General features: G+C 36.6%; 1 protein-coding gene across 1 annotated transcript in view; it reads right to left on the bottom strand.

The window, feature by feature from the left end:
• Window positions 1-11,304, bottom strand: part of PIBF1 (progesterone immunomodulatory binding factor 1) — an 82,795-nt gene that overhangs the window by 20,221 nt on the left and 51,270 nt on the right. Inside the window, exon 14 of the mRNA XM_072400329.1 lies at window positions 5,444-5,574. Within this exon, the coding sequence (XP_072256430.1) occupies window positions 5,444-5,574 (131 nt within the window). The remainder of the gene's footprint in view (window positions 1-5,443; window positions 5,575-11,304) is intronic.

Raw genomic sequence — 11,304 nt, 5'->3', positions numbered from 1 at the left:
TATTGATAAGGTTTACACACACTAACCCTTTAGCACACATGCTAAAATGAACATTTTCTATATCAAAACTAATGTAAAATTTAAAGAATTAAGAATTAACTGAATGACTCTTTGTGTGTCTGTTGCTGAGAATAATGTTTGCTAAGTTAATTTTAATATTATCAGAAGAGGATTGACATCTGCATTTAAACCCGAGATCCCACGCTCCCATAGGCTTCAGGTCTGCATGAAACACTGTGTGGAGGTTTTGTGTGTGTTCAGGTAGAAATCACCTCTATTAGACATTTATTGGTTTTTCAAAGGATTTTTCTACAAAATATTTGGGGGGAAAGCCAAGCAACTTTAATGTCCTGTTCTATGGGAGACATTCAGCTATGGGGGTTTTAGGCACATGCCCGCATTGCTTTATTTCGGAGGAACTAAAGACAAGAAAGGTTTTACTAGATGTTCAAGCACAATGAACATTTCTATATATCCCCTATAGCATAGCTAACTTTACATTTTTAGGCTTGAACTCACTTTATATATGTAAATTCTAGACGCACAAAAGGAATGTACTGTTTTCTTATCAAGAGAAAAGTTTAATAACATCAAAATGCAACCATTTTTACAATGTAAGAGTAAACTTTACATACCCTTTAGGCTTCCCTAAGTACCTTTCAGCCTTTCTATCTATTATTCGAATATTTGGGCCTTTCTGCCAAGATTAAGTTTCTGGGAAATGCGCCAAAAATTCAATGTCTGTTGCTGAGAATAATCTTTGATCATAAATGTGATACATATATTTGTGTTCACAAAGAAATGTATTTAGGAAACTTAAGATGACGCTTAATTAGTGCTTATTCGGACACTCCTAAGTAGGTAAGACAGATAGACGTAACTAAAGTATTGTAGTACCTAACTAATGTCAGAGATTTGTACTGCTACATATTCCATCTGGGCATATCTGCTTTCAGGTGTTATATATAACTGGTAAAGAAACGTTATAGTTATATTATAAACACACAATAGGTATACCATAATATACATGTGGATATGAACCATGCCCCCTTTTTAGAATATATGTAATGTGCTACAACTGTGGCTAACTCTGTGGCTAGCAGTTTGGCTTTGCAGTACTATGGCCCCTGTTTTGGATCTCAGCCAGGATACTATCTTTATGGAATCCGTTATAGAGATTACTCCCTGGTTTTTGCCCATAACACAAAACCTTACTAGTAAGTTAAGTAACTCCCCCCTTCACCCCCCAAAATCAGGGACATTACTAAGCTCCCCTGGAGGGCAGTTTGTGACAAGACTATGGAATCTGTAAACTGCTGCATAATATGTTGGCAATATAAATACATGACAATAATACCAACATAGCAATTTTATATTCTTACATATACTTTGGTTGGTACACACATTTGATATTCTATAGTCCAGTCCAGTGGCAAATCTTCATAAATCTACGCAGAAGCTAGCAAAATGCTTCTTTGATCTGATTTATTCCATTGTTCTTTTCTCTGGCAGGCCCTCATCACGTCACCTTAACTGTGTACAGTATTATGTGACTTAAAGCAGAACTAAATTAAAATTTTTACTTTACATAAGAGTGTAGACAACCCTTTTACATAAACTAAAGATATTCTTCTATTTTTGGCTTAAAACCCTTTTTGAAAAACCTCTTTTTTTTTTTTGAAAGCAATACGAGGTCCCTCATATTCTGTATACGTCACACATCCTGGGAGGCTCCTGGCTGCTCCCTCTGCGCATTCCCGAGATCAAGGAGATGGGGCATGCGCAGACGGGGGCGCTTTTCTACACCGAGGGGAAAGACATACCTATCTTACGCATGCACAGTAAACTCTTTTTTCCCCTTTACAGCGGGCTACGTCACTAGATTTCACGCACGCACAGTGCAAGATCGGTGATGTACCTAGAAGAAGCATGAAGATGGCAGTGCCCGGGGTGCTAAAACTTTATTGCCAAAGTAAAAAAAAAAAATAATAATATATATATATATTTATTGTGGGATCGACCATAGCAATGGGGTGTCAGAATGTAGCAGTGAACAAACAGCAGGTTTGAAAATACAGTTTAAAGCAGGCTCCGGCCTGCTTGTTTATTAGCACACAAAAACCAAAACAAAAACAAATGGCTCGGCTGAGAAACTAAATACATTCACTTTGGTAGTCCCTCTCTGACTATCACCAAAGTACAGCAGCTTCCTGGAAACAGTACACGGCAGTATTTAGGGAAAAAAAAGAAACATGTTCCACTCACATGAAATGCTTGGATGTAGATGGCAGAGCTCTATTCCCTCACAGCTCTGGAACCCACTGAGCTCTCTCCAGCTTCTTGCTGGCTTGCTATATAGTACACCTGTGCACCTTAGACAGAGGTAAAAAAAACGGTTGTGAAGCCATTGGCCCAAAGAAATCCATCCTTCCTTTTTTTTTGGCCCGGCTCCAGGATCCTTAAACTGGCTTTCACAAAGCCCTTTATACATAATGCCTTAGTCTGGGTGCTACATATACCCCATCCAACACCTTCTCTAACAGGCACTGCAAGACCCTGCCACTTTTCTGGTTTATCCTCAGATCAGACACGGAGGTATCAGCCTTAAGCTGGCTTGCAGCCAGGTTTATTGAAGGTTGCAGATAAAATACCAAAAACAGCAAAAGAAAACCTTGCCTGTCCGGCACTTACTATACATCAGACGTCCCTGTCTATCAGCTGGAGGGCTTCTCCCTGTCAGCTCAAAACCAAGCTTTCAGCAACCTTCTGCTCACTTTTGAGCTCACTCACCTAGACCGACTTTCTTGAGTCTCTCAGCAGAGCTCCTCACACAGCCCACCTGTCTGTGTCTCCAAACAGAGCTTATCACACAGACCCCTGTCTGTGTCTCCAACCAGAGCTGAACTCACACAGACCCCTGTCTGTGTCTCCAACCAGAGCTGAACTCACACAGACCCGTCTGTCTCTCCAAACAGAGCTGAGCTCTCACACAGACCCCTGTCTGTGTGTCTCCAAGCCAAGCTACTGACTGAGCTCCTGGCTCTATGTTATATCCCCACCCTTGCTTCTTCATTAATTATCTCACAGGTGAGTCTTCCACCTGCTACTTCACACAGGAATCCTGGGCAAATATATCTCCCTTCCACCTCCAATCCTGCCATAGTGTCACTATATATATATATATATATATATATATATATATATATATATATATATATATATATATATATATATATATATACACACACAATTTAAAACACTACATCAGTCCAACTTTGTGTACATGTATCTCATCTTCTATGTTGTGGTGTTAGGATGCACTGCCAAATATTGCAAAGGTCTAAACCCTGTACACACCTACACACATTTATCAATACGTGCATTTTTATACTTTTAAGCATGTTCCATTAAGGCAGTCTATTCATATTGAATGGGCTGTCAGTGAGCAGAAGTGCACATCACAACACACTGAACATATGTTTATAGTGTTATAGTACAGGTGCATTTTTGTGTCCTGTATGTGGTTGGAGTGCCATTTGAACTGAATATTAGCACGACGAATCACTCATATACCTGTGAATAAATTTACAACACATATGTGTGAATACAGTTGTTAAGGTCTTAAAATATTATCTTGTAGAAGGACGTCAGTTTTTGTTGCTATGAACTTCTGGCTCCAGTTTAGATTTCAGTCCTATGAAGATTATTGGGCAACAAAATCAAGAATGCTTTATTTCGTTTCAACAATTTGATGAATGGAAAAGAACAATGACATGCCTTCCACATATGCCAAATGCAGCCAGGATGAATAACCAGAAAATTAAATAAACAGAAAACAATACTGGCAACAAAGCTCCTATTAACTGTGGAGAAGACAGACATTAGTGAACTATAAGATGAGAGCTAATCCCATCATTCTGCTAGTAGCTGGATAAGCATCTGTAAAAGGCAGACAGCTAGAATCGGTACTGAAGTATGAGACCTGAGAAAAGGCCAAATCTCAGCAGGCAGCTTTGTTATAAAAAAAGGAAACTGTGAATGCAGCCAGTCATATCATTATAAAAGTCATATGCCACCAAAGCAATCTAGTGTTCCCTCCACGGCTCTCTACATGTAGAACATGGATAGATAAAATTTAATGCAGTTTTGAGCCAATCAGTATATTTAAAAGTATCCTTTAACAGAGGCAACCTGTAGACCACCACTGATGAACACTTTTTGAAAATGTTAGTTGCCTGGCTGCCTAATAATATTTTCTAAATCATTTACTCACTACAAGGTACCTATAGGAAGAGGTGACAGATGTGACATGAATATTGTATTGCTAAATAGTAGACGACATATATTTTAGGTAGTGGTAACAGACAGCAGTCACATGAACATTGTGATGCTCTGTAGTGGAAGAAAAATGTGTACAGGACAACAGACAGCAGTGGTGACAATGTCGATTTGACTATTAAATCCACTATTCAGCAGCTATCTTTTACCAACTTCTGTACACATGTTTATTCATATATCCTGACTCTCACACATTATTATTATTTTTTTTACAATTAATAAACAGGATTTATTTAGCACCAACATCTTATGCAGCTCTGCCATTTTTTCCTATGCAAGGGCACAACATCACCACAGGTCTGTCGTATGTATAATACAAAAAAACAGCCCTCCTAGGCCAGTACTTCCACCTATTTACCACGCATCTGCCTGCATAGTGTGCACTGGCCATGTATCAAGCCAGCACCTCCCCCAAACACTTTCATTCAGTCTCCGCTGCTCTTTTATGTTCTTGGCTCTGTTACCTCTCTGTAGTGGCCATGGTTTTAGAACACATATTACACAGCATGCACTTTAATCTGACAGATGGGAGAATATAGAAATACTGCAATATTTTTGTAGGTTACAGGTAAATGGTACCAGTGAATGTAATGCCTCATTTGACAGTCATGAGCTACTGAAGTGTGCAATTGTGCACGAGATTGGTGGAAGGAAAAAGCCTTTTTAGATTACTAAAGAAAAAAAACAACATATTGGTTTGTGATACAGTGGCAACATATTAACCCATGAACTACTTTTGTTACTGCATGCTGCAAAAATAATACATAAAGAATAAAAAAAAACATAAAACAACCAGATTTTGACTTCATGAATAAAGGTAAAAAAAATTTGGTGGCAGTTGTCCCTAGTTGCAGATAATTCAGAATCAGAAATGTATGTACATCCAGACCCTGAATTAATTTCCTGTTTAGTTTCCCAAAGCAGCATTGCCAGAAAATCTCATTCTATTTGCTGTAATGACTACTTGAGCTGCAAATGCTACATATTTACAGTCAGGGAAAATTACTATCATTTTATATTAACTCATTCTTTTTTTCACATCCTTTACATTCCTGTTTATAACAATTTAGAGTGACATTAATTGCAGCAAACAATCCGTGCTTACCTGACATCTTTTTCCAGTTTTGCGATCTGGTCCTTTAACGTGTCGATCTGTGTATCCCTTTGGCGAACAGACTCAATGAGGTACTGATATGGCTGGTGAACATGGCCTAACAAGGAGTTGGTTCTTTCCAACTAAGAAAATACCAAAAATATAACAAACTTTAAAACTTAACATTAAAAGGACATTGTTAAAAATACTCTACAAAAGTTTTATTGTGAAGTGTATTGTGCGTGGAAAAGAACTTCTATGCAACACTCTAAAAAAAGCCCCTTTTAGCTGGGCACACCACCTGGCATTTTTCAGTAGCCACCCGGCTGTTTTTGGGTGGTTTCTGCAGAGTTGAGTCATAATACAGGGGCTGCCACCCACCTACAATTTCTTCCCACCCGGCTCAAAAAAAGCCTGGCCTTTACATTCAGGATATTTAGGATATCCTGAACTTCTCATCATTAATGACAGAATACTCAGAAACTTTCTTAGACTGCCAGCTTTAAAAATGTAGCAGTAATTGTCCATGGCATTCCATACTTTAATGCTTCATTTTTTTATTTTGGAGGGTACATGTTTTCAACTTCTGTAAGGTCCACATAATTACAATAATATATATAATAGGATGTAAATGATTACCCCATGTAAAGTTTCAACAGAAAGATCTGCTAATGAAGTATTTGCCTAATTTTGTGCTGCCTCAAAAGAGAAACCAGGGGGAAGAACTTGACTACTGTATCCAGTGTAAACTGAAAATGACTGTAACAAGAGTGGGCTAATAATGGAAGCAGTTTAGGAACTAAATCTATAATGGGAGCTATGAAATTTATGGTAAGAAACTTTCATGAACTTCATCATGCTAAAGTGCACTCAATAAACATATCTGTTCTGGAGAAAGTCACTTCGTCATGTTTACATGGTACATAAGCATGGGAGAGAGGCTGCCATTTAGATGTCAGTGAACTACTGCAAATAAGTTGGTGCTTAAACACAAGAAATAGGTAAACTTGCTTGTCAACTGTAATAAAGTTAGTTGCCAGTAATAATATTTCTATAGTACACTTTTCACAAGGGTGGGATAAGTAAACATCCTTAAAGACAAACTGACAATCGAAATAATACAAAGTAACACATTAGTCATTAAGCATTTTTCAGTAATAGTTAAGATATTAATGGCTCATGATTGCTGCACTATTAGACAAAGATGTTTTTCTGACCATTTGGAAAAATCCAGCTATTCCAAGCCATACTATTCTTTTTACAATCATCTTCAGTTTCAGTTCAAGTCAAGGTCAAAAAGCTTTTAAAGGGACAACTTAAAATATTCTTAAGATCCTGAGCACATACCACACAACATGATTACAGAGCTTTTCTCTTTATCTAAAGGATGAGCAGATACTCATTTAATAATATTTTATTGTAATTATTGTAATTATGAAATAACTAATAATTATGTAATTATTGTATTATGATTATTGTAAAATTTAGGCAGACTCTCTATCAGAAAAAAAAGACCGTTATAGAGTTTAGAGATAGTGGTATAATATAGGGGGCTCCAGCTGTTAAAGGACCCCATTACTGAAGGAAAATACTATTGCAAGCAGATTTAGTCCATCATTCTTCTAAGTAAAAGAGAAAGGTACTGTACATGGTGATATTTCTGGAGGGTCCTGGTAGTTTAATTATGGCTACCCCTGGTCTAAAATATTATCTGTCTTGTCATTATTAGCGAAGACAAAACAATCTCATTTAAGCTATACAAAGACACTCAACCATAACAACTGCAAGTGATAACTAGGGATCACAGAAATGCTATATAGACAGTGCTTTTTGTTCTATGGAGAGGAGAGTGGAAGCCCATTAAAAAACAGCAGTGATTGTTCCTATCGGTCATTTACTAATCTGGCAGGACAAATCACTTACTTTCTGGATGCTGTACAAAAGCTGGATATTTGCCTGAGATGACCACTATTACCCATTTTGGGAGATAAACAATTAGTGTCTAAATTTAGCTTAACATAAATTAAAAGCTAATAATGTCCCAATCAGATTGTCTGTTTCTTTTTTAATGCTACACTGGAAAACAACAGCCAAATTGTACCATCCACAGGCTATGCTCACATAATACTGTCTTTTTTTACTGTCAAATGCTTCTTTTATATCAAGCTCACTAAATGTCAGGTACTACTGGCCCATGTATATGAAAAAGCTGGGCTTTGCAATGTGCACTTTCAATACAAAGGTCTGGGACAAGAAGGATGCATGGTCGAACCAATGGTACAAATAAATGCATTTTTAAATACAAGACGTGACATTTCAGTGAGTTGAGTTGGTAGCAATCTCAGGCGAAGAATGTGGTTTTCAAGGGATAGCAAAAAGCATGCCATCCCACTTTAACTTGTGTGCTGCTTCTATCAACTCTTCCGAGGTTTTATCTTCATCCAACCACATGTGGCAACTCACAGGAAAGGGATGTGGCTGAACGGACAATTTTATCTTATTTTACAATTGTTTCCTGCAGATTCAGCATCATGAAATCTGGTGTCCTAGTTCATAGACTAATGGGTGATTATCCAACATGTGTAGATTTGTGTGTAGATTTGTGAGGAATTGATTACGTTATTAAATTATTTTACATAGTGTAAATTATATATGCATGCTTTTCTGAGAAGTTTACTATGTAAAGTTACCAGGAATATACATTGTGCAATTATCAGGGTTTAAAGGAGTTTGGAATCATAGTTTTATTTCTTGACCTAGCCAGTTCGTCGAGCTGTTTTACCACAGCCTTGATAGGTTTTTGTCAGTCAGTGCTTTAATTAAATATGTCCTAACTGTTTTATTGAAAATAGGCTGGTTTGTGCAGTTGGTCTTCTATTTTGTAGTTTGTTTTTCGTCTGTGCTAACAACAATATTCAATAAAGAAAATTTATAAAGAAAAAAAATGTAATGTGTCCTAGATACAGCAAACAAATATCAATATGCTATAGTGCTGGAGAGCTTAAAAACACTTGCTATGCCAACAGAACAAACAGTCATGAGGAATGAATGGCATCATTTGCCATTTATTGAAAATAGCTATTTAAAGAGGATTCACAGCCAGTTTTCTTTTTTGTGCATTTCATTCTACTATAAACAGATGGCAAAACAGTTACTATTAAAAATAAAATGAATGCTGCATAAAAGCTGTGTCTCATGTAAAAGGGCCCCAAACATTCTGCCGGCCATACACAAGAGTTGTTTTGAAATTGCCTAATACACAAAGACAACAAAGTGGTGTTTTCTGGGCTGTATGTTGCCCTTACTTTATGTTTGTGGTACAAAATGATTTAAAAATTGAAAAGAGACCCCAGCTCTTGGATAAAATATTTAAAAGACAAACATGAAATTATTGTAAACCTAACCTCTAAAATCTAATGTAAGGTTTAACATCATTTCAATTTAAAGACAAGTTTCAATATTTTTTTTTTTATCTGCAGCTGTCCTTAACCCCCCCTAGCATTCTAATTTTGTCCGTATTTCCACACAAAATGTGTTACATTTATTTTGCATGAAAATTTATTTTACATTGTAGGCCTATAATTCTTAGGCATACCTCACCGAAATAAACGTTAAATAAAAAAACACAAAAATCTGTTAAAAAAACAGACCGACGACGCACCGACGTCACCGGGAAACCCCGGAGATCGACTCTGCATTCCCTGGCTGAAGATCGGAGGGAGAAGACGTGTCCCTAGGACCTGCGGGGACCAGCAGGAAGCTGGGGGGGGGGGGGGGCAACAGAATAAGGTAAGTGTTTTTAATCTTTTTAGCAACCCCAAGGAATACTGCTTTTTGCATGGAAAATCCACCCCAAGTCACACTCAGGATTACCGCTAGGGGGGTTAAGGTATTATTTAGTGAATTTTGTTAAGATACTTGCACTTGAAGTAAAAAAGATTGTGTTGCTGGTACAGTTAGGTCCATAAATATTTGGACAGAGACAACTTTTTTCTAATTTTGGTTCTGTACATTACCACAATAAATTTTAAATGAAAAAACTCAGATGCAGTTGAACTGCAGACTTTCAGCTTTAATTCAGTGGTTTGAACAAAAGAATGCATAAAAATGTGAGGAATTAAAGCCTTTTTTTACACAATCACTTCATTTAATGTAGATGTATCTACTGGCCTGCTGGGAGGTGGAAGATCTTAGTGTATTGCCTGTTGATAGCCAGATGACCCTGTATACCATGCAACTAGGATAAGTATTGGGGATTGAGATGTCTGGTGGAAGTGCTGATGTTTAAAATTAATTGCGTCATATGTGGATCCTGAAAGAGAAGTCTCTCCTGCTGGCAGGTGATGCAGGCTTGCTAGACTGATGATTTATTTCTCAGTTGTATATTTCTGGTGGGCAAGTAATCTTACTTTTTCCTTGGAGTACGTGTGTAAGATGTCATTTCCTAATTATTTGATGTGTTTTAGAAAATACTTTATTACTTATATAGTTAAAGGGTGACAATTTTGTGTACTAAACAGTGAGTGGCAACAAAAAATGTATAAACTACCACAAAGTATGTTATTGCCAGCATAGCTTAGTGCTCAGCATGTTGAGAAACTTTTGCTTTTAATTTATAAAAAAAAAAAGAAATAAAGTAAAAATCCTAACAGAGTTCTTATAGCCCACCGACCCACAATTAGGAAAAAAAGGATAGTAAACATTAATTTATGGTGACTAAAGGTCTCAGAATAAAAACTAGGTAGACAGACTTTAGCCCAAAGCGGTTAACTAATAAAAAAAAAAAATCTGTAATGCAATAAACATTAAAATGAAAACATCAGCACAAATTCAAAGGAAATTTCATGAGCAAATAAAAAGACGACTGCCTGGGGGAATTACAAATGATGTAAATGTTGACAACATAACTTATAACATAAAAATGAAATATAACTTAAAAATACAGTAATGTTTTAATACAAATACTACCTCCCAAAATAAACAAAAATATACTGTATATGAATATGCATAACAGGATTTATTTGTGGTATGAAGCAATGAATGATCTTTCAGAGGTTAATATATCATTTTAAAAAAAAATTTGTGTCATTTTTATTTGAGATAATCATGCACTGTATATGTGATGATTATGTTTGTATACAACTCCCCCCCCACCCCCATTAATGGATAAGGGAACCCCTGAAGGTTGAGGGGTAGTTACATTTTTTTTTGCACGCAGTCTTTTTATAAAACCCCTTTAAGTAAAATGGTTAGGAAAAGCTGTTATGGTTTCTACATTTTTGGCAACAATTACAGCCTTCTAAAGCCTGTGTTATTTTTTTTAATAGGCCCTTGCAAAACTGTTCTGATTTTGTCGGGTTGTACGGGGATCATGGGTGAATTAATAGATATTAAGTTATTTGGAAACCTCATTGTATGCACTACCTGTCTTGTTCTTTTCCTAATGTTTATAATGTAGGTTGTCATAATATGGAACTACCTGAAAGCTGGACCTTCAAGCAAGTAAATATATATTACATTAAACCCAAAACCCTTCGCTAACCACCTTCCAACTGGCTGGACAATTTAGGTGTGTCATATTTGAGGGGGGTGTATAAATATGCCATCAGTTATTCTATGTTTGTTGTCAGTAAATTATATCACATTGCAGACGTCTAGTTTAGCTTTGACATGAAGATCCATTTCTCTTGATCAGATTACATTAACAGTGATTCAATGTTCTATGACAAGAAATCAAAAAAAACTTCCAGGCGGTGAGCATTACATTTTTTCCTTCAGCTAAATACCTTATTCTGTTCTGTCCAAATTTACATTGCATAAACCAGTCAGTGAACAAAGAAGCCGAAATCTATGCACTGGCCGTATTTTAAAAT

Source organism: Pyxicephalus adspersus, chromosome 1 (genome assembly GCF_032062135.1).
Source record: "Pyxicephalus adspersus chromosome 1, UCB_Pads_2.0, whole genome shotgun sequence".
In the NCBI taxonomy this organism is placed as follows: domain Eukaryota; kingdom Metazoa; phylum Chordata; class Amphibia; order Anura; family Pyxicephalidae; genus Pyxicephalus; species Pyxicephalus adspersus.
This window is presented reverse-complemented; position numbering and strand designations above follow the sequence as displayed.